This window comes from Meriones unguiculatus, chromosome 3 (assembly GCF_030254825.1).
Source record: "Meriones unguiculatus strain TT.TT164.6M chromosome 3, Bangor_MerUng_6.1, whole genome shotgun sequence".
Lineage (NCBI taxonomy): Eukaryota > Metazoa > Chordata > Mammalia > Rodentia > Muridae > Meriones > Meriones unguiculatus.
Window position 1 is genome coordinate 166,580,289 of NC_083351.1, and position 22,912 is coordinate 166,603,200.

Here is a 22,912-nt window from a genome sequence, read left to right on the forward strand (position 1 = left end):
TATGGGGGGATGCAGAATGAATAAAGTGTAATTGATGAAAAATTTAAGAAAAAAGGGAAAAAAATAATTTAAGAACCTTAAATGACTTTCAAAATTGGAGGAAAACATGGAGTTAGTCAATTCGCATGGAGCACGTCTCGCCCCTGGGGGCAATGGTCTCCTGAACCTACTCAGACCTCGGACACCACCACTGCTAGTTCTAGAACTGACGCAGGATGTTCCAACGAGGGGTTAAGGCTTCTCATAATATTTCCTATAAGCCCACACCTGTTTGTCTATATCCCCCATTTTTATTCATTATTAGCCAGATAGAGCCAAGTAATTGTGGTAATGATACTTGCTTTTTTGCCCAATGCTGGAATGCTAGTAAAGTTAGGTATGCCCTGGTTACTCGCATGCCTCACTGGGTGCCTATGCCCATTGATGCCCCTCACGCTATGACTCTCTTCAGACAGAAAAAGGATCTTGGAACTACAGCCACCATTGTTACTACCATCTCATTGGCGGCTGTTGGAGCTACCACCAGGGCATTAGCCATGAGTCATACTGGGCAGACTGCTCAGACCCTGAATAATCATTTAGCCAATGTAGCTCATGCCTTAGTTGTACATAAAGGAATTAATGCTCAACTAAAAGGAAGCTTGATGGTGTTCAATCAGAGGATTGACCTCTTGCAGGAGCAAATTGATACCCTATGGCAAATCGCTCAACCTGGCTGTCAATGAAAGTATGCTGGACTTTGTGTCACTAGCATACAACATGAGAATTTTTCCTGTGCTGCAAATCTGTCTAAACAATTGTCGAGCTATATTTTAGGTAATTGGACTGGAGAATTCAATACTACGATGGAGCAGCTGAGAGTGGCCATTGTCACAGTAAATTCTACCGGAGTGGACGCAGGACTAGCCACAGGATTATCAACATGGATTGCTGCAGCCATGAATCATCTGAAGGAATGGGCGGGCATGGGAGTGTTAGCAGGCCTTCTGGTGTTGGTCTCCTTGGTTTGCCTGTGGTATATATGCAAGATTAGAGTCTCACAACAGTGTGATGCAGCCATGATCATTCAGGCCTTTACAGCCATTGAAGCAGGACATTCTCCCCAAGCATGGTTGGATACCATAAAAAGCTAAAATGATATGCTCAGGATGCGAGGCTAAGCACTGCACTCAGGGTCAGCCGCTTTGGACCCAGAGAAGAGCATGTCTGATTGCATGCGGGTTGATGCCCCAGGTCCCGCCTCTGAGAATAAGGTATCGGACGGTCTGATGCTCTTTGGGTGGATGACACCTAAATGAACATCTGTACAAAGTCCCAATTTATTTCTAATATCAGAGATCAGACCTCTACTCTTGCCTGATGCGTCTAAAACAAAAAGGGGGAACTGTAGAGAGCTGCGGAATGCTATGCCTTAAAGATGGAGCTGGTTTCCGCCTTCCACCTTCCCGATGGTGAGTGCTCTCTGTCACGAACAACTCCACATTTGGCTAAGGCCGAGGATCTGGCTTGCTTCCATGTATGTGGACCTATCTGCATTGCCCCCGTGGCACGCCTGGGTTGGCTACCCAGAGGCTATTTAAGCTGTGGGCTGGCTTTCCCCGGGGTCCGAGGATTGTTCAATGTTCCTGAATAAACTGCATTGAAAAAAAAAAAAATGCCGGGTGAACTTTAAAACATTTCATAGTGTAAAACATATTTTTTTAAAGCCTGTTTTTGGAATTTTGAAATAAACACATTTTTCAGAAGAAATCTGGTTTTGCAATGTCAAAATGAAGTACACTTTTTAGGAATGAAATTATAAAGCATAACCATAATTCTAAGTGTCAAAACCAAATTTTATCAGTGCAAACATTTCAACAGACAGACAACACCAAACAGTTACCCACAGGAGTAAGCTCTCCAGGTCGGGAGTCCTAGAAGGCCTGAGAGTTTCCGGTCAGGGAACCAAATGTTATGCCAGGATCATGAGACCCTCAGAGACTACCAGGAGATGACTGCATGTAAGAGCAAGAGAGCTATATTACAAGAGCAATCAAACTCGGGACCCAAGTCTCACTGATACAGCAGTAGAGAAGTGGGACCCCGAACCCTGGGAGAGCAGAGTTTTTAAAGGGAAAAACCACAGCAGGGGGTTTGCATGACAACATCGGGCAGGGAGGGGGTTCATGCCTTGACCTTACAGGATTGGGTAAAAACCACAGGGCTGAGGTGACCTTCTCCATAATCACAATTGCCATTCTTCTAAACTACACCTGGAATGTTGGGGAGAATTTTCCCAACTGCTTCTCCTTGTTTATTGCCAGGGAGATTATCTCTATTTTCTATCAAGTATTTATACTGTGATATTTCCTGGAGGCTGTTGCTAGGAGAGTTAACTTTGTTTTCTGCCAAGTGCACATGCTGTGATATTTCCTGGTACCTGAGTTCAGCTCCTGGTCAAGATGTCTCCCCATTTCAAAATGGCGTCACCCGGGCTAACTTAAACTCTTCAAAGACATTATAGAAGGATCCCATGGAGGAATTTCCTCAAATGGAGCTCCTTCTTCTCTCAGGATTCTAGTTTCTGTCAACTTAACAAATAAAACAAGCCAGTAGAGATAGTTAGTTAGATAGACAGACAGACAGATAGATGCATATATACATACATACATACGTATATACATACATACATGCATACAAAAATGATGGAAAGATAGATTGAATAGATAGGTAGAGTAATCAATACATAGATACATATATGATTCAAAGGTAGATAGGTACATGGATAGATACATAGACAGATAGATAGATGATAGATATAATAAATATGAAGAAAAATTATTTCAGATCCAAATATTAGGCTGGGATTGTGCCTCTCTGGCTGCAAGATTTTTGTTCAATCTTATTAAGTAAACTTTATCTTGGGAGACATGAATAAAATTCCTACCACCCCACAGAGTGCCAACACAACACTACAGCTATGATTCCAACCTTGAATTAACAATCAGGCTTGCTAAATCCCTGGGTGTATTGGGCTTAAGCTTGCAGATAGTCCAGTTGGTAGAAAGCCTCAACTCAGCATAATAACTTCATGTCACTCAAATTTCAACTGAAGTGACAAAGGCCCTGACCAAGAGTAACTGGAGAGGAGCTGGTTTGTTTTCCCTCACAGTTTTGAGTCCACTGAAGAAAGTCAAGGTAGGAGCTAAGGATAGGGACCTAGAGGCAGATACTGATAGAAAAGCCTTAAAGGAATGTTGATTGCTGGCTTGCTCCTCAAGACAGTCTCTGCCTGCTTTCTGATAACATCCAGGACCACCAGCTCACAGGCACCTCACCCACAATGGCCTGGGCCCTCCCATATCAACCACCAATTAAGAAAATGCACCACAGGCTTGCACACAGGATAGTGAGTTAGGGCATATTCTTAATTGAGTCCCCCCCCCAAATGATTGTAGGCTGTGTCAAATTGAAATAAAACTACCTAGAAAATTGACTCCTGTCAGGTCCAAAAACACATTTACTGTTAAACCATAACTTTTCTGTCTTGTTTATCCCTTAGACCTAATATTAATATTTTTTTAAAAAAGAGCATCACAATATAAAGCATTGCAGCTTTTAAACCTTCCAGTCTTTACAATTCTAAAAATGTAAATGTTCATTTTTTTTCAATTTTCATTCATTTCTTTCTTGTTTTACAGCTTTTACTCCATCACTAAGCAGGAATAAGATGAAGTCAAGAAAGACCAGACTGAAAGTGTTGAGGGACTCTGGCTCCACATCAAGAGGAAATTTCTTGAATTTTCCAAGTAGGTTTTCAGACTAAGTAGCTAGGATGAAAACTTAATTTCTGCTCTGTCATCTCTACAGGCAGACTGGGGGGGTGCATAACATCCATGTATTCTTGTACCCTGTTTAATAGGGTTCACAGACTCAAGTAATGGATAGGTAAGCAATCTGTCAGGTGAAATAAATCCAGACCTGTTTGGGTGGGACTCAGGATATGATTATTACTTTGCCAGATCTATGCAGTGACTATCTGAAAGGATAAAAAGAAAACAGAATACACACAAGACACTTGAAACCTAAAGCTTTAAAAATGATACCACATGTGTAAGGTTTTATGTTAGGTAGACACCTAAATACTTGTGATTCTCTATCCACATGTGATTTCTACATTGAGGACCTTGTGGCTGGAGAAATGACTCAGGCCTTAAGAGCAGTGGATACACTTCCAGAGCATCCTGGCTCAGAGCCATCGTAATGGGGTCTGATGCCCTCTTCTGTCAAGCAGGCATGCATGCAAATAGAGCACTCACATACATAAAATACATAAAAAATTAAATTGTCTACATTGACATGCCAATGATATCCTTTCACTTCATCCATGGTGCAGGAGTCAGACCCTGGAGCCAAAGGCAAAGTAGGCTATTGCTCAACCCACACACCTGAAAAGTCCACATACTGTCTTCACTGCACAGGGCCAGAATTAATGTCATGGAAGCATAGGAATGAGGCAAGCAACCTGCTCCTGAACAACATCTCTGCTTTTATTAATTAGTTCCTTTTTTATTTCCTTGTGAAACTGTTTTTTTTTCATTTTTTAAAAATTCTTTATTAATTACACTTTATTCACTTTGTATCCCACCTGTGGTTCCCTCCCTTCCTCCACCCTCTGCATGCATGCCCCTCCCCAAGTCCACTGATAGGGGAGGTCTTCTTTTCCTTTGTTCTGATCCTAGTCAATTAGGTCTCATAGGAGTAGCTGCATTGTCTTCTTCTGTGGCCTGGTAATGCTGCTTCCCCCTCATGGGGAGGTAATTAAAGAGCAGGCCAATCAGTTCATGTCAGAGACAGTCCCTGTTCCTATTACAATGGAACCCAATTGGATACTGGACTCTGATGGGCTACATCTGTGCAGGGGTCTTAGGTTATCTCCATGCATGGTCCTTGGTTGGAGTATCAGTCTCAGAAAAGATTCCTGGGCCCAGATTGTTTGGTTCTGTTGCTTTCTTTGTGGAGCTCCTATCCCTTCCAGGTCTTTCTATCTCTCCCTTCTTTCATAAGATTCCCTGCACTCTGCCCAAATTCTGGCTATGAATCTTAGCATCTGCTTTAATACCTTGCTGGGTAGAGCCTTTCAGAGGTCCTCTGAATCAAACTCCTTATTTGTTCCCTCTTTTCTCCTTCTTGTGATGTCCATTCTCTTTGCCTTTCTCTTTGCCATTGAGCATTTTAGCAAGAGTCCTCCCTCTTGATTAGTTTCTTTAGGTGTACAGATTTTAGTAGGTTTATCCCATATTTATGTCAAATTCAGTGTCTATGTATGTGTGTTGTATGGATTTGTACATGTGAAGGGAGGGACACATACAGGCCAGGAGGCCAGGATACGGGGGCCTATGACATGAAGCCTGTGTCCCAGTTAAGAACCACCTGATATGAGTACTGAAAGCAAAGTTTTGTCCTCTGAAAAATCAGCCTGTGCTCCTGAGCAGTGAACCATCGCTCTCAGTCTATGGGATGGGTTGTGTTTGTTTGTTTGTTTGTTTGTTTTTGTTTCTTTTTTTAAGACATTGACTTTCTCTGTACTCTTGACTGGGCTAGATGTCTCTATGTGGCCCACCTGGTTGGAGAAATTTATCCACCTACAGCACTGTTTGGAAAGTTGGCAATACTATCATCAATTTGTTCATTTTTATTCTGTCTAGAGAGCATCTGTGAGGAGTCCTCAAATTTACATACTTTATAAATTTAGACAACAGCAATGACAGTTAAACAAACAAAAAACCCCCATGTTCTATGTGTTCTATGAATATTCCAATAAAGTATGAAACAATAATACATCATTTTGCTATCTTACTATACAAAAAAGGCGGCATATAACTGCTAGGCCCAGGGAATTTTTTCCTTAAATATATTTGTACAGACAACTGAAGATGTAAAATACAGTTATTTTGAAAAATAGATGTTTTCTGCAGCAGAGAGAATTACATATTATTGGAAAACTTTATATACTATGGCTATTTTAGTGAGTTTTTGACTCACAAGTAAAATGGCCCTAACGACATGTGGCATGCAGGCTGGATAGAGTGGTTTATGGTGGTAGTCTCACCCAGACAAAAAGATCAAGAGTTCAATGCCAGGCTACATATATTTGTATTTATTCTAGTAAATACAAATAAAAACATTTTTTTTTTCTGAGACAGAGTTTTTCTGGGTAGCCGTGACTGTCCTGGACTTACTTTATAGACAAGAATTTCTTCAAACTCATATCTGCCTGTCTCTGTCTCCCCGAGTGCGGGGATGGCAAGTGTGCACAACATTGCATGCCAGGAAACACAATTTTTAAAAGAAAAAAATTGTACATCCTGTTCATTTTCTCTTGTGTTGTCTTCTCCTGCCCTTCAGTCATCTCTCATGGGCCCATAGTGTCTACTGGCCTGAGTGTACTGGATATCAATTGTCTGTGATTCATTAAAACTTTATTCATAAGATGTGTGCTATGTTGCTCACTTTACATTAAAATTTTTGTACACGTAAATGAAAAGCTACACAAAAAGGTTGTAACTAACACACAGGCAAAAGACAGGAATGAAAGAAGTTATCACCAAAACTTTAGTTTTATGGATGACCTGAACCTTTGCCTCACTCATTAAAGAGTGGTGTTTTTCCACTGGGCTTGTGGAGTCACTCATCCACCCTGACCATGAACCTGGCAGTGAGGACGATAACTGAAAATGACCCCAGATGGAGAACATCCAGGTTTACAGCTGCAGGACAAAGCCACTGGTTATCCTGTCCTGACAGAAGTGACTTATAAATATAAAGTGGTCTTTCTCACTCCACAAGATCCTCTGCTCCCACAATTGCATTGTTCTCCATGTCAATTCAGCCTCCTAAATCCAACTCACTAAACATTTATTGTTTCCAAAAATATAAAGTGTGTCTGAAGTCTAAGTCCCCAGCATGAGAGAAGGGCCCGAAGCCTTTCATTTCTCCTGATCCAGAAATCCTGTTTACCTATTTACTGTCACCTCTGTTGGCAACGACAGAGTCTGAATCCTTGGCCATAGACACAATGCTCTTCACATCTAGGGCACATATTTGTAGCAAAGGAGATGTACGTGGGCTGTCTTATGGCCCTGAGTCTATCTCCTTGCTCAGCACAGAGTTGGGTAAATCTCTCTGTGGAGATATAACCCAACTCAGCATAGCACTCCATTGGGGCAGGGTACTGTTCCACATTCATCTTGATCATGTTGGCTGTGTGCTGCAAAAGGTTCCTCAGGTTGTGCATGGAGAAGTCGTTGTCATAGAAACTGACCTTGGCCAGCTGGGAGCACTTGCTGAGGGCAGGTATGAGCACAGCGAGATGAGAGTCCTTCATCCTACAAACCTTCAAGTCCAGGGATTGCAAAGTGTCTGCTACATTCTCTAGGAGGACTTGGAGAGGCATAAGATCCAAAGCCTTTAAGCGCACACCTTTCATGTCCAGAAGTTTCAGCTGAAAAAGCTTCGGACACCCAGAGAAGTCATTCAGGTCTGACTGTGAAATGCTGCAGTAGGTGATGGACAGGGTCTCCAATGGAGTCATAAGGCACCTAGGGATATAGACCGGGAGGATAATTCTGGAAAATGGTGTTGTGGATTTTGGGGTAGCATTTACACAGAGGTAGAAGGAACCCAGTGTCCCAAGGTCAGTTTGAACAAATACCAAGGTTATTCTCTAAGATGCTTCCTGTTGGAATCTGCTCACTCAAGACAAGCTGACACTTCATCTCCTGGCCTCTCTCTCAAGCAGAAAACCAGTTCAGCCCATAAGCCAAGAAAGCACTCACAAGAAATTCCAAACCATGAGTATGAGAGATCTTTCCTTTTTTTTTTTGATATCTTCTTCAATTTCTTTCTTCAGAGACTTAAAGTTTTTCATATAAGTCTTCAAATTGCTTGGTTAGAGTTACACCAAGACACTTTATATTCTTTTTTTGTGGCTATTGTGAAGGGTGTTGCTTTACTAATTTCTGTCTCTTTCTGTTTGTCTTTTGTATATGGCAAGGCTACTGATTTTCTTTTTTAGTTAATTTTGTATCCAGCCACCTTGCTGATGGTGTTATCAGCTACAGGATTATGGAAGATTTTTGGGGTCACTCATGTATACTATCATAGCATCTGTGAGTAGATTCAATGCAATTCCTATCAAAATACCAACACAATTCTTCAGACCTTGAAAGAATAAGTCTCACCAAAACAAAAACCCAGAATAGCTAAAAAAATCCTGTACAATAAAAGATCATCTGGAGGTAACTCTATCCCTGATCTCATGCTGTACTATAGAGCAACATTAATAAAACCTGCCTGGGACAGGCATAGAAACAGACTGGTGGATCAATGGAATTGAATGGAAGACTCAGAAATAAAACCACACACCAATAGATGCTTGATTTTTGACGAAGAAAAAAAAAAACCTACAATGGAAAAAAGACAGCATCTTCCACAGATGGTACTGATCCAACTGGATGACTAAATATAGAAAAATGCAAATAGATCCGTAAAGTCCAGGTGGATCAAAGATCTCAACATAAAACCAGACCAAACTAAATCTACTAGAAGAAAAATTGGGGAAGAGCTTTGAACTAATTGACACAAAAGATAATTTCCTGAACAGAATACCAACAGCTCAGGCTATAAGATCAACAATCAATAAACAGGACCTCATGAAACTGAAAAGTTCTGTAAGGCAAAGGACACTGTCAATAGAACAAACAGCAGACAACAGACTGGGAAATAATCTTCACCAACCGTACATCTGACAGAGGCCTAATATGTAGAATATATAAAGAACGTAAGAAGAAGAATACCAAGAAATCAAATAAGAATGTAAAATGGGGTACAGAGCTAAACAGAGAATTCTCAACAGAGAAATACTGAATGGCAGAGAAACACCTAAAGAAATGCTTCACATCTTTAGTAATCAGGAAAATGGAAATTAAAATGACTCTGAGATTCCATCTCATACTTGTCAGATATGGCTAAGATCAAAAACTCAAGTAACAGCACATGCTGGAGAGATGTGGAGAATGGAGAACTCCCCTCATCTCGATTGCTCGTGGGAGCACAAACCTGTACAACCACTTTGGAAATCAATCTGGCACTTTCTTAGAAAAGTGAAAATAGCCCTTCCTCAAGAACCAGTTATACCACTCCTGGGCATACACCTGAAAGATGCTCCACCACACAAAGGCCTTTGATCAACTATGTTTATGTTTATAACAGCTTTATTTGTAATAAACACAATTTGCAAACAACCTAGATATCCCCCAACCAAAGAATGGATAGAGAAATTACAAAATTTGCAAGCAAGTGGATGGACTGGAAAAGGTCATCCTGACTGGGGTAACCCAGAAGATAAGTGGTATATACTCACTTATAAGCAGATATTATTTATGTAATACAAATAAACATACTAAAATCTATAGACCTGAAGAAGCTAAACAAGGAGGAACCTAGTGAGGATGCTTAAATCTCACCCAGAAGGGCAAAAATACAGAGACTGGAAGCAGTTGAAGAAAGAAAAGAGGAAGGGAGGCTACCATAGATGTCCTCTGAAAGACTCCACTCACCATGGGATCAAAGCAGATATAGAAACACACAGCCACTATTTGGGCAGACAACAGGGAGTCTTTTGCAAGATGGTGGGATAGACTCAGATTGCACAGGAGCCCCGAGTGGAAAACAACAGAACCCAAAACTCTTGGCCCAGGGGAGCCTACAGAGATTGATGCACTAGCCAAGGACCATTCATGGAGAAGACCTAGACCCCCTGCTCAGATGTAGCCCACAGACAGATCAGTCCCAAGTGAGTCCACTAATAAGAAGAGCAGCAGCTGCCACTGACATGAACTTGGTTGCCTGTTGTTTGATCATTTTGCCCTGGCAGGGTGGCTTTACCAAACCACAGAGGAAGAGGATCCAGGCATTCCTGAGGAGACTTGATAGGCTAGGGTCTTATAGGAGGGGAGGAGTCCCTTTTTCAAGGTACTAGAAGAAGAGGATGGTAAGAAAGAAAGATGGAGGGTGAGATTCAGGAGAGATGAGAGAGGATACTGCAAACAGGATACAAACTGAATGAATAAACTGTAAATGATAATGATAATAATAATAATAATAATAATAATAATAATAGAAGATAAAGAGAGGAATTTCCAACCCATGAAAGTCCTGGCAGGCTCTAGGGATACTTTTTGTGAGCTCACTGCACTCTGCATTCCATCAATGCCTCTACACAGTCACTCTTAATAACATTTAAAATTCACACTAGCCACATTGTTCCATGCAGTCAGCTCTACTTGGGCTCAAAGCATTTAAACCATGTGAAATTCGGGACAGACTGAGGCTGCTCTCACAGATCTGAGCACAGAGCTCACTTCCACACTGTGTTGGTGAGTCCCCTGAATCCTGACTACATTCTCCCCTTCCTGTTTCCTTTCCATTGGATTGGTGGGCATGATTCCAAGAAGAATTACAACCCATCCTTACTAGATCTGACCTTCAGGCCTTTGATTCATGACTGGGCATTTGACACCATGATTCATTATACATGGAAATAATACATGACCTTCATATTCTAAAGCAGCCTAAATATTCTACCCAGTGACAGGCAGGCATCATGTACCACTAATCCTTAAAATTATGAAGAAATGTCTGCTCTGGCAGCTGACCCAGCCCTCACACTTACTTACCCAAGAACCTGTTTCAGGCGGTCTCTAAGAAAGTACATGCCATTCATGGAGAGGTGCTGGAGACATTTGAGTTTGGAAAACTGAGAAATGAAATTCCTGAAACACTTCTCTTCTCTGTCTGTTGTTCTGTTGCCAATCATGAACACAATCTTGAAGATATAGGCCAGCAAGAGTTTGCGAAGATTTCTCATCTGGGCCAGGTAGGGAGCAAGTTGTAACAGCTTTAACAAATCCCAACTGAGCATGTTCAGTTCCAATTCCTCAATGTACTCCAGATGGAAGACATTCAAGACCTCTCGGATAACATAGACAGGCAGAGCCCAGATCTGATTGTGGGAACACCAGGGAAGCCTCATTTCACTGTCTGCATGCATCTCCAAACTCTGATCATAGTCAAACTCCTTAAGAAAAGCAAAGAACAGCTTCCAAGGGCCCTGCATCTCTATCCAGTGATCTATCAGAAGCCTCATGTGGAAGCCATATCCCTAAACCCACAATCTCTTCCCTCTTATCTATGGGCTCCATTCTACAGTACTTGCTTATTACTTACCTGGGGTAAAACTTTCTTTGCAGCCAGGTGTCTACTCCTGCTAGAACTGCCTAGAAGGTTTCCAAGTCAGCAGTCTTCATCAATGACCCCACAGGGAGACAGGGTAAAGGCCAGGCTGCCACAATTGCCTTCACAGTTGTAGTGTGTCTGCCAGTCAAGGCCTCCTTGAATAGTGCTGGCAAGAGCTCCATGGGCAGTTTGTCCAGAGCTGACATGTCCAAAGTCTCATCTCTCAGCAGAGCCTGCCTTGCCAGCTTCAGGAGTGTGGGTGGTGTCTGAGCACTCATCCTGGAAGGTCTTCAGTCAGAAGGATCCTGGGGAGGCATTTAGAGAAAAATATATTGTCAGCATCAAGTTTAAAAAGACCCCTCACCATCACAGGAACCTCTCAAGGTCAGGCAAGGTTACTGCTCTGTCCTTGGTGGAGACGTCAACTTAATCCATTGTCCTCACTTTAAGTCTCAAAACAAACTCTGTCATGGACAGCACGAGGAGCCTCTGACAGGTACACCCAGGGTTACACATTCTTCAGTCATCCTTCCAACCCTAACCAATGCCCCACTCAATCCCATCCCCACTGGGCAGGGCCCCTAGAAGTCTGAATGCTGAGTACTATCTTTGTGTGCCAACCAGACACAGATCATATGACAAGTCCCTAAGCACAGAGCATGGAAGTTTACACACCCATCTTGAAAAATTTTTTTCTAAAATATAGAATCTGCCTGTGAAAAACTTTCATACTCCTAGAAATGGGGTTGATACTCCATCCTGCATTATATAAAGTTGAACTTAAATCCAATCTTCTTCAGTAGGTTCATCTGAATAGACAGGAAAGAACAATCTTGTCCTAAAAACAACTAATCAACATTGTAGAAAGGATGAAGAAATGTAGCCACCCTCAGGGGATGGCACCTGGCTGATGGCAGGTGAGAAAGGAGTCATGTTTCTCTAAGAGGCTGGCCACCTGAAGTTTGCTCTCATTCAAGTGAGTATATTGGCCACACAAACTGAACATCCTTTATTATTATTATTATTATTATTATTATTATCATTATTATTATAATTACTATTATTATTATTATTTTGGTTGGTGGCAAGTGGGGAGGTTGACCTGGGTAGACTGGGAAGTGAGTGTGCTCAGGGTTCAATGATGTGAAATTCCCCAATAATAAATAAAATCATTACAAATTTAAAAGGTAGTTTTAAATTCTACACATTCAGAAATATAAAGCCTTTAGAAACATAAATAAATAAATAAATGAACAAATAAATAAATAACCGACTTTTCCTACTTTGGGCCAAACCTCTCTACTTTGAGGGACCCTGGCCTTTTGGATCAAAGTGACTTACCTGTTCTGAGCACTGATGAGCATAGGGTCTCTGGATCTTAGCAGAGCCAGGCTAAGACTACAGTCTTCACATCCCTGAGGGAATGACTCCTGTCTCCCTGAAGCCTTTATATACCACCCTACTCAGCCCCTCCCTATTGCAGCCCCACCTCCCAACCACAAGCTGCCATCTGCTTGCATATTTGAGTCCAGACACTTAATCCCACCTTGGGTGTTCCCATTCTCTAGATTGACTCAAGCATTCAGTGTCAATGCAAACACAATAAAAACAGAATAGGATGAAAATCATGTGTCCACTTACTGACTAATTCCCTAACCTTCAATTTTTATGGTTTGGTGCTTATTTATTTACTCTTCTATTTGCTCTTGTTGTCCTTGCTTTTGGATTGTGTTCTGACAACATTGTTCTGTAGGTAAGGATAACTTGGAATTCCAATTCACAGGGATCTTCTTGCCTAAGGGTTCCTGCTGGGAGAATTACTATGTGAGCCAAATCTGCTAGCTGCCCTGGCCTCAGGCTGGCCTCAAACTCACAGATCTGCCTGCCTCTGTCTCCCTGAGTGCTGGGTTACAGAAGAGTGCCACCAGGCCAACTCCTCATGCTTTATCTTTGGATTATTTTCTGTATTGGTTTGTCTATTTTCACTTATTCTGAATTGTTTGTTTTTGTTTTCTTGTCTTATAATTCTATTTCTGGTATTGTTTTTTGTTTGTTTGTTTGTTTCTTTGTGGGTTAGTTTTTTGAGACAAGGTTTCTCTGTATAACTCTGCATGTCCTAGAACTCACTTTGTAGACCACGATGGACTCTACTCACAGAGATCTCCTGACTCTTTCTCCTGAGTGCTGGGATTAAAGGCATGTACCACAACAGCTGGCTCCCTCTCTCTCTCTTTCCCCTTTTTAAGATTTAATTATTTTATGTTTGTGAATGCTCCTCTGCATGTACATCAGCATGATAGAAGAGGGCATCAGATCACATTATGGTTGTGAGCCTTCTTGTGGATGCTGAGAATTGAACCCAGGACCTCTGGAAGAACAAACAGTGCTCTTAACAACTGTGCCATCTCTCCAAACCCCCGGCTCCTTCTTATTATTCTTTGGTGCCTGTTTGTCTTCTAAGGGAAGAGACGAGATTGTGGATTGGGATGGAAGAGAACGTAGGCAGCATCACAGAGAAGCCAGTAGAGAAGAAGCCATAATCAGAATGTACTGTATGAAAAAATATATATTTTCAATAAACAAAGTGCAAGGAGAAAGGGCTGGAGAGATGACTGATGAGGCAGCTCTCAGATATCTGCAACCCCATTTTCTGAAGCTAACTTCTGACCTCGAGAAGACACACATAATACTCCATGGTACACACTGATTGTTTGGCTTTGTTTTGTTTTGTTTTGTTTTGTTTTGTTTTTTTGAGACACACTTTCTCTGTAGACCAGGCTATGCTCAATCTCACAGAGATCTACCTGAGCTCGCCTTGACCAGTATTGAGATTAAAGGCATGTGTCATTATGCCAAGGTTAAAGTTTTTAAAAAGAAATAGTTCAAACATTACATAGATCTGTTTTTTAATTTTTATATAATTTATTACATTGTATTTTATGTGCATTGGTGGTTTTTCTACATGTATGTTTCTGTGAAAGTGTTGGATCCCCTGGAACTGGAGTTACAGATAGTTGTGGGCTGTCATATTTATGCTGGGAAATGAACCTGTGTCCTCTGGAAGAGCAGCTAGTGCTCTTAAGTGCTGAGCCATCTCTCCAACATCTATCATGTAAATCTTAAGAAGGAAATCAGGAAAGACTAGGTTGGCACATTGTGTAGAGATGATGCCACCAAGAATGGGAGCTTGACAGGGAGAAGCTTCATACTACAAATGGAGGCAGAGGGCTGGAGATGTGGTGCAGCAGTTAAGAGCACTGAATGCTCTTGCAGAGGACCCAGGTTCTAGTCACTGCACCCACAGGGCAGCTCACAACTGTTTGTAACTACTGTTCCAGAATCCAACACCCTCACACAGACAAACATGCAGTCTAAACAGCAATGCACACAAAATAAAAAGAAATAACTTCTTTAAAAAAAACTATGTTCTGAAATACAAAGTTAAAAACTGTTACTAATATTAAAAAATAAAAATAAAAATACATGTTCTGAAGCAATATATAGATTTAATACATTCCTATCAAGTTACCAACATAGTTCTTTACAGAACTTGAAAGAAAAATTCTCAACTTCATAGGGAAAAACAAGAAACCCAGAATCACTAAAACAATCCTATACAATAATAGATCTTCTAGAGGTATCTCCATTCCTGATCTCAAGCTGTACTATAGAGCAACAGTAATAAAAATGGCATGGTACTGGCATAGAAACAGATTGGTAGATCAATGGAAATGAATAGAAGAACCAGAAACAAACCCACATGTTTGTGGACACCTGATTTTTGACAAAGATGTCAAAATCATACAATGGAAAAAATGACAGCATCTTCAACAAATGGTGCTGGTTTAACTGGATGTCTACATATAGAAAATGCAGCTAGATCCATACTTATCACCATACCCAAAATTCAAGGCCAAGTCGATCAAAGATCTCAACATAAAACAAGACACACTAAATCAATAGAAGAAAAAGTGGGGAAGAGCCTTGACCTTATTGGCACAGGAGACAACTTTCTGAACAGTTTGGCAACACACACTGAATTTCTTCTTTTACATTTTTTGGTTGTTGATACTTGGGGTGGTTGACCTGAGTGAAATGAAATGTCAGTGTGCTCAGGGTTCAATGATATGAAATTGCCCAATCAATAAAAATATTAACAATTTTAAAAGTAGTTTTAAAAAAGATACATCCAGAAAAATTCCTTTAGAAACTTATGTAAATAAATAAACAAATGAATACATAAATGACTTTCCCATCTTGGGCCTACCCTCTCTATTTCAGGGCTCCTGGGCCCTTTGGATCAAAGTGACTTACCTGTTCTGAGCACTGATGAACACACGGTCTCTGGATACCAGGAGAGCCAGGCTGTCACCACAGTGTTCACAGTCTTCATCCCAGAGGGAACGACTCCTCTGCCTTCCCTGCAGCCTGTATATACCACCCCGCTATGTCCCTCCCTTTTGCAGTCCCACCCCCCAACCACAAGCTGCCATCTGCTTGTATATTTGAGTCCAGACATTTAATCCCACCTTGGATTTTCCCATTCCTAGATTGAATCAAGATTTCTGTGTCAATGCAAACAACCAAAACATAACAGGAAGAAAATTATGAGTCTGTTTACTGACTAGTTCCCTCACCTTGAATTTTATGATATGCTTGCTTGTTTATTTACTCTTCTATTTGCTCTTGTTCTCCTTGGTTTTGAATTGTGTTCTGACAACTTTGCTATGTAGGTAAGGTTAATTTGGAATTCCAATTCACAGGGATCCTCCTGCTTCAGCCTTCCTGTAGGGAGGATTACTATGTGAATCAACTACCCTGGCAGTGTTTATACATTTGTGACCAGCATGGTTCAGGGTGTGAGTCAGCAGAGTGGGGGACTGTTAACTTAATCCTGAAAATATAAACTTATTTGTCTATTCTAGAATCAAGAGCTGAGCTTGATGCTTTGCCAATCTTCCTGTTTGGTAGCTACTCAGAGGCTGAGGCAGGAGGATAGCTTACATCCATTAATAATGTTATTACTTCAGGAATAGCCACACAGTGACCATTCCAACACCACACTCAGATTACATCATTTTGACCAGCTAAACATAATCAATTATGTTCCAAGTGTATGGCATTTTATCTAGGAGGCTAGACAAAGCACTTTAAGCTAATTGGCTAGGATTAGGGTAGGGGATGTCATGAGTGCTTTCCAGCCATCTGGAAATAAGGAATATACCAGGCTGTTGTAATCTTTAACACAAGCAGAACATGCATTTGCCATCTATTGTTTGATCCTAAGCAGCAAGTACAAACTACTGAATTGTATTCTGGTGTCAGGCATGGAGGGATTGAGAATTTGGTCTTAATTTCACCTTACAATCAAAATGGAGACTTGAAGACAAAATGGCTTCTGATATGCTAAAGGTGACAGCAAGAGTTAACTGAGGAGCCACAATCATGCTAAGGACTAAAGTAGGTCTCTGCAGAGGGGCTTTAGAGTGTAAGCAGGTCATAACAATATTTGGCAGGGCTTTCTGTGCAAGGAATTTAGGTAGTAAAATCCTTTCTTGGCATTCACAAAACGATAGGTGACATCTAGACCTGATCTAGACTTGTTGGAACATGCCTATCCTCTGAGAATGTGAGAGTTTAAGTATACAGGGCTCAAAAGTTCAATGTCTTCATTGGCTATAATTGGAAATTGGGGTTGCACTTTACTTTCTCACAACATTTCACAAAGTGTATCAGGGAGGGAGATTTCACTGGTTTTTCTCAGGAAGTTCAGTAAAATTTCAGAAAAGGAGGATCACCTGAAATGGAGCGATGCTCAGTGTCTAGGAGAACATCCTGCTATTGCAAAATGCTGAAGTTCACTGCCCAGCATGTATGGCGGTGATGTGAAATATCCTATAACTTGACTGTAAAGGAATCTATTGACCATTCCTGGATTTAATGGGCACAATTATGTTCATGTGGACATGTACACAAGTACTCACACACACAAATGGAGAGAGAATGATGAGGCTGGAAAAGAGAGAGAGATCATGAACACACTATCCTATTTGGGACTTCTCTGTCAAATCCTCCCCTCAGGGCTCAGGGAACCCAGTGAAAAAGGAGGAAGAAAGACTGTGAGAACCAGATGGAATGGAGTACACCAAGGAAAACAGGCTTTCTTAAACCCAGCAGAAGACTGCACATATGAACCAAGAGAGACTGAGGCAGCATGCACAGGGCCTGCAAGGGTCTGTACCACATGAGGTGTCAATGTGGAGAGGAGTGGACACAAGCTCCCATCCCTAACCCAGAAGCTAGGGATAAGCTATTGCAAATGGGAATGGAGTTCCCTCAAATGGAGTCTCCCCAAGAGTACAAATGTCACTCTGTACAACAGGCCCAGTGACCAACACAAAATGAACTCAGTGGCATCTTTGGAAGTTCTTGGTCTCATAATGTTTTATCAGGATTTTTCTTTACTTTTTATATTACTTTTATATTACTTTGCTTGTATATTATGTCTACCAATTTTGTGATTTTTCTGTTATTGTTGTTTCTTCTTATTTATTTATTTAATTATTGTTTTTGTATAAGGAGAGGAAATGGGAAGAAGAGTGAATGGAGAGAAGAAATAGGGGAATGGTGTGGTGTCCCTCCACCCCCCCAGAGGTAAATGACAAAAATGAGTGAAAGGGAAAGAACATGAGGCAGAGAAAGCCAGTTTTGTTTTCATGGGATTCGTGTATGTGCCAAAGTGTCCTCCATCTGCATCTAAATGATTCATTTTTTTATTTTTAAGACAGGGCTCCTCTGTGTAGCCTTGACTGCCCTGGATCAGACTGGCTTTAAACTCACAGGGATCTGAGTGTCTCTGTCTCCCTGAGTGCTGGGATTACAAAAGAGTGTCACTGTGCCCACCTCCTCATGCTCTATCCTTGATTTTTTTTGTCTGTTCGTGTATTTATTTCTCCTACTCAATTTGTTTGTTTTTGTTTTATTTTCTTATAATTCTATTCTGTTTCTATGTTTTGTGTTGGACTTTCAAAACACGGTTTCTCTCTGTAACTTTGGCTATCCTGGAACTCACTTTGTAGACCATGCTGGAATCAACTCAGAGATCTCCTGACTCTGCCTCCTGAGTGCTGGGATTAAAGGTGTGTGTCACCACACCTGGCTCCCTCCCTCTCTCTCCATTTTTTTAAGATTTAATTATTTTGTGTATGTGAGTGCATTTCTGCATGGACATCTGCCTGATAGAAGAGGAAATCAGATCACAGTAAACATGTGGTCGCTGAAAATTGAACCCCGGACTACTGGAAGAACAAACAGTGCTCTTAACCACTGAGCCATCTCTCCAACCACTTGGATCCTTCTTATTATTCTTTAGTTGCCTGTTTGTCTTCTTAGGGAAGAGATGACAGTGGGAATTGGGATGGAAGAGAAGGTGGGGAGGATCACAGAGGAGCTGGTTGACAAGAGGCCATAATCAGAATGTATTGTATGAAAAACATCTATTGTCAATAAATGAAGAGCAAAGAAAATACCTGAGGCAATGATTGAGCAGTCAAGAGCACTGGCTGCTCTTAACAAGGAGCCATTTCCATTTCCCAGCATCTACATGGCAGCTCTCAAATATCTGCAAATCCATTTTCACAGGGTTTACAATTTTTTTCTCTTAAAAATTTTCTTTCCTCTTATGCAATGTGGTGCACACTTGCAATCCCGACAATCAGGGAGACAGAGACAGGTGGATCTCTGAGTTTGAAGACAACCTGGTCTATAAAGTAAGTCCAGGACAGACACAGCTACCCAGAGAATCTCTGTCTCCCAAAAAAGAAGTGTTTATTTTTATTGAAAACAATAAATAAAAATGTATTGTAGCCTGGCAGTGAACTCTTGATCTTTTTGTTTGGGTGAAACTACCACCATAAAGCACTCTATCCAGCTTGCATACCACAAGTATATAGGGTAGGGTTCCTTTGGATCCACAAACTCTTTGAAATAGTCATAGCACATAAAGGTTTTCAATAATATGTAAATCCCTCTGCTACAGAAAACATTTACTTTACAAAATAATTTACATCTTCAGTTGTCTCTGTATGAAAGTATTTAAAAAAAAATCTCCAAGGCCTGGCCAGTATATTCCCCCTTTTCTGTATAGTAAAATAGCAAAATGATTTATTATTGTTTTGTTTTTCTTTGGAATATTTATTGAACCCATAGAATTGGGTTCTTTGTTTAACTGTAATTGTTGTTGTCTAAATTCCATAAAAAATCTGAATTTTAGGACTCCTCAACAGGTTCTTTGTGGACAGAAGTAAACATGAAAAAATTGATGACAGTATTGCCAACTTTCCCAGCACAGGGGAAGATTCATAAATTTTTCCACCAAGGTGGGCCACATCTAGGCCAGCCTAGAGTACAGAGTAAGACACTTAAAGAAAAAAGACAAAACCGATAGACTGGAACAATCATTCACAGCTCAAGAGCACAGCTTGCATTTTCAAAGACCAAACTTTGCTTTCAGTACTCATAACAGGTGGTTCTCAACTGGGCCTCAGGATTCATGTCATAGGCCCAGTTAACCTGGCCTGTGTGTGTCCCTCCTTTCACATGCATAGATCAACACAATACACCTACATAGACACCTAAATTTAAACCTCTTTTTTTATTGTTTGTTATTATTTCTTACATTTTATTAACTCTGTATCCCTGCTGTATCCACTCCCTTATGCCCTCCCAATTCCACCCTCTCCCTCAGCTTCTCCCTGCCACTTTCCAAGTCCAATTTTTAAAGCTCTTGATATAAAAACTCAGTTTCTCAAGGAAATAAAAAAGGAACTGGTTAATTAAAGCAGAGATGTTGTTCAGGAGCAGGTTGCTTGCCTCACTGGTGTGTCTCTGACATTAATTCTGGCACTGCAGAGTGAAGACAGTATGTGGATGTTTCAGGTGTGTGGGGTGAGCAATAGCCTACTTTGCCCTTGGATTCAGGATCTGACCTCCTGCACAATAGATGAAGTGAAAGGACAACACTGGAATGTCAATGTTGAAAATTTAGTTTTGTGTGTATTTTATGTATATGAGTGCTCTATTTGCATGCATGCCTGCTTGACCAAAGAGGGCATCAGATCCCATTATGGTTCTGAGTCAGGATGCTTTGGAAGAGCATCTACTGCTCTCAATGCTGATGCATTTTTCCGGCGACAAGATCCTCAATGTAGAAAGCACATGTTGATACAGAATCACAAGTAATTAAGTATCTATTTTACATAAAATCTTACACATTTGTTATCATGTTTTTTTTATTTTTTGTTATTTTATTTCATTCATTTTTTATTTTTTTAATATTCATCACACATTATTTATTTTGTTTCCCAGCTGTAGACCCCTCCCTCTTTTCCTCCCCATTCTACCCTCCCTCCCTCATCTCCTCCTTGTGCCTTTCCAAGTGCACTGCTTAGGGAGGTCCTTCTCCTCTTCCAGCCTGCCCCAATCAGTAGTAATGGGACTAAGGGGAAACTGAGTTACTTAGAGCAAGGAAAGTTACCAGGGCTATCTGTGCAGCAAAGGGAAAGCTTCTGCAGGGTGGGAAGTGGCTGATGAAAAAACACCCACCTTGGCAGGAGTTAGAGCTGAGTTTAGAGATGTGGAGGAAATGCTGAGTCAGTGTGGGGTCTTGCCATGTAGCTGACACTTGACATGTTTTACCCACAGGAGGGGAAAACTTCAGGTTCTCGACCTGAGGAAGAAGCACCATGAATTCTGGAGCATATGGGCTGATGCGGAGGATGGTGGTTGCTCAGCAGAGACCACAGATGAGCAGCAAGTAGTGAAGGTCCTTCCCAGATATGCACTGAGGAGGTGCCTGAAGGTGGTAGCTGACCTTTGCCTCAGGCCACGTGTAGATGAAGAACAAACATGCTTCTTGCAGTGGGCCCAGCAGAGAAAGGACTCCATCCAGTTCTGCTGTCCACAAATGACTATCTGGGCTCAGCCTATCCACATTATTAAAGAGGTCCGGAATGTTTTTCATCCAGAGCATATCCGAGAATTCGAACTGAACACACACTGGAATGTGTTTATGCTGGCAGACTTTGCTCCTTGCCTGGGCCAGATGAGAAATCTTCACAAACTCTTACTGGCACCCATCTCCAAGAATGTCTTCAAGATTAGCAACAGGACAACAGACAGGGAAGACAAGTGTATCCACAAGTTCATTTCTCAGTTCTCCAGATTCAACTGTCTTCAGCACCTCTCCTTAAAGAGTGTCTACTTTCTCAGAGACCGCATCAATCAGCTCCTCAGGTAAGGAAGGATAGAGAGCTGTGTCAGCTACCAGAGCTGACCTTTCTATTTAGTTTTAAGGATTAGTCATTTATGAGGCCTGCACATCAGTGGGAACAAACACTTAGGCCTCTAGAATACACAAGTTATATGTTGTTTCTATGTATATTGAATCAGTGTGTCAAGTAAGCTATCAAGAATCAGAAGACTGAAGGTCAGCTTCAGTAAGGATGGGATGTAATTCTTGGAATGGTGCCCACCCAATCCAATGGAAAGGGAACAGGAAGGGGAGAGTGTAGTGAGGAATTGGTGGACTCACAAGCACAGTGGTTGAGGCGAGCTCTGAACTCAGGTCTGTGAGAGCAGCATCAGCCTCCCCAAATTTCCCATGGGTGACAGGTTTTGAGCTTAAGTAGAGATGAGTGCCTGGGACAATGGGGATAGTGAGGATGTTAAATTACTACAAGTGTGACTGTGCAGACTGATGGAATATAGAGTGCAGTGAGCACACAAGAAGTGTCCCTAGAGCCTGCCAGGACTTTCATGGTTTGGAACTCCGTATGTGTGTTTTCAGGGCTTATGGGCTGAAATGGTTTTGTGCTTGAGAGTAAGGCCAAGAGAAGAAATGTCAGTTTGTTTTGATAGAGGAGATTCCAACAGGAAGCATCTAAAATGATGCCCTTGAATCTACCTCGGGTCACTGGGCTGCTTCTACCTCTGTGTAAATCCCATCCTATACTCTCCAACATCATTTTCCAGAACTAACCTCCTGGTCTATATCCCTAGATGCCTGATGACCCCGTTGGAGACCCTGTCCATGACTTACTGTGACATTTCACAGGTAGACCTGAACTACTTCTCTGAGTGTTCAAAGCTCTTTGAGCTGAAACATCTGGACATGAAAGGTGTGCCCTTAAAGGCTTTGGAACTTATGCCTCTCCGAGTCCTCCTAGAGAAGGTGGCAGACACTTTGCAGTCCCTGGACTTGAAATGTTGTAGGATGAAGGACTCTCATCTCACTGTGCTCATACCTGCCCTCAGCAAGAGCTCCCAGCTGGCCAAGGTCAATTTCTATTGCAATGACTTCTCCATGCCCATCCTGAGGAACCTTTTGCAGCACACAGCCAACTTGAGCAAGATGAATGTGGAAAAGTACCCTGCCCCTCTTGAGTGCTATGATGACTTCGGTTATGTCTCCACAGAAAGATTTGCCCAACTATGTGCTGAGCAAATAGATAGACTCAGGCCCATACGGCAGCCCAAGTGCATCTCCTTTGCTACACATATGTGCCCTAGATGTGGAGAGCGCTGTGTCTATGGCGAGGGATTCCGACTGTGTCTTTGCCAGAGGAGGCAGCGGTGA

The 22,912-nt window shown here is 41.5% G+C and overlaps 2 protein-coding genes across 2 annotated transcripts; one reads left to right on the plus strand and one right to left on the minus strand.

The window, feature by feature from the left end:
• Nucleotides 1-7,009: 7,009 nt before the first annotated feature.
• Nucleotides 7,010-11,158, minus strand: LOC110543888 (preferentially expressed antigen in melanoma-like protein 7). Its single transcript, XM_060378817.1, has 2 exons — nt 10,719-11,158; nt 7,010-7,580 (listed from the first exon to the last, which is right to left on the minus strand). Exons 1-2 carry the CDS (start codon nt 11,156-11,158, stop codon nt 7,010-7,012), a joined length of 1,011 nt encoding a protein of 336 aa, XP_060234800.1.
• Nucleotides 11,159-18,500: 7,342 nt separating this feature from the next.
• LOC110544706 (PRAME family member 12-like) lies at nt 18,501-22,912 on the plus strand. The gene is made up of 3 exons (XM_060378818.1): nt 18,501-18,538; nt 20,980-21,570; nt 22,336-22,912. The coding sequence occupies exons 1-3, from the start codon at nt 18,501-18,503 to the stop codon at nt 22,910-22,912; spliced, it is 1,206 nt and encodes a 401-aa protein (XP_060234801.1).

What these genes read in the sequence shown, in the direction of transcription:
- LOC110544706 (XM_060378818.1), top strand. Translation starts at nt 18,501, where the DNA reads ATGGACATCTGCCTGATAGAAGAGGAAATCAGATCACA. An exon ending in GAAGAGGAAATCAGATCACA is followed by an intron (nt 18,539 to 20,979) that starts GTAAACATGTGG and finishes TTTTACCCACAG; the next exon opens with GAGGGGAAAACTTCAGGTTC. An exon ending in CGCATCAATCAGCTCCTCAG is followed by an intron (nt 21,571 to 22,335) that starts GTAAGGAAGGAT and finishes CTATATCCCTAG; the next exon opens with ATGCCTGATGACCCCGTTGG.
- LOC110543888 (XM_060378817.1), bottom strand. Translation starts at nt 11,158, where the DNA reads ATGCAGGGCCCTTGGAAGCTGTTCTTTGCTTTTCTTAAGGAGTTTGAC. An exon ending in CGCCTGAAACAGGTTCTTGG is followed by an intron (nt 7,581 to 10,718) that starts GTAAGTAAGTGT and finishes CTATATCCCTAG; the next exon opens with GTGCCTTATGACTCCATTGG.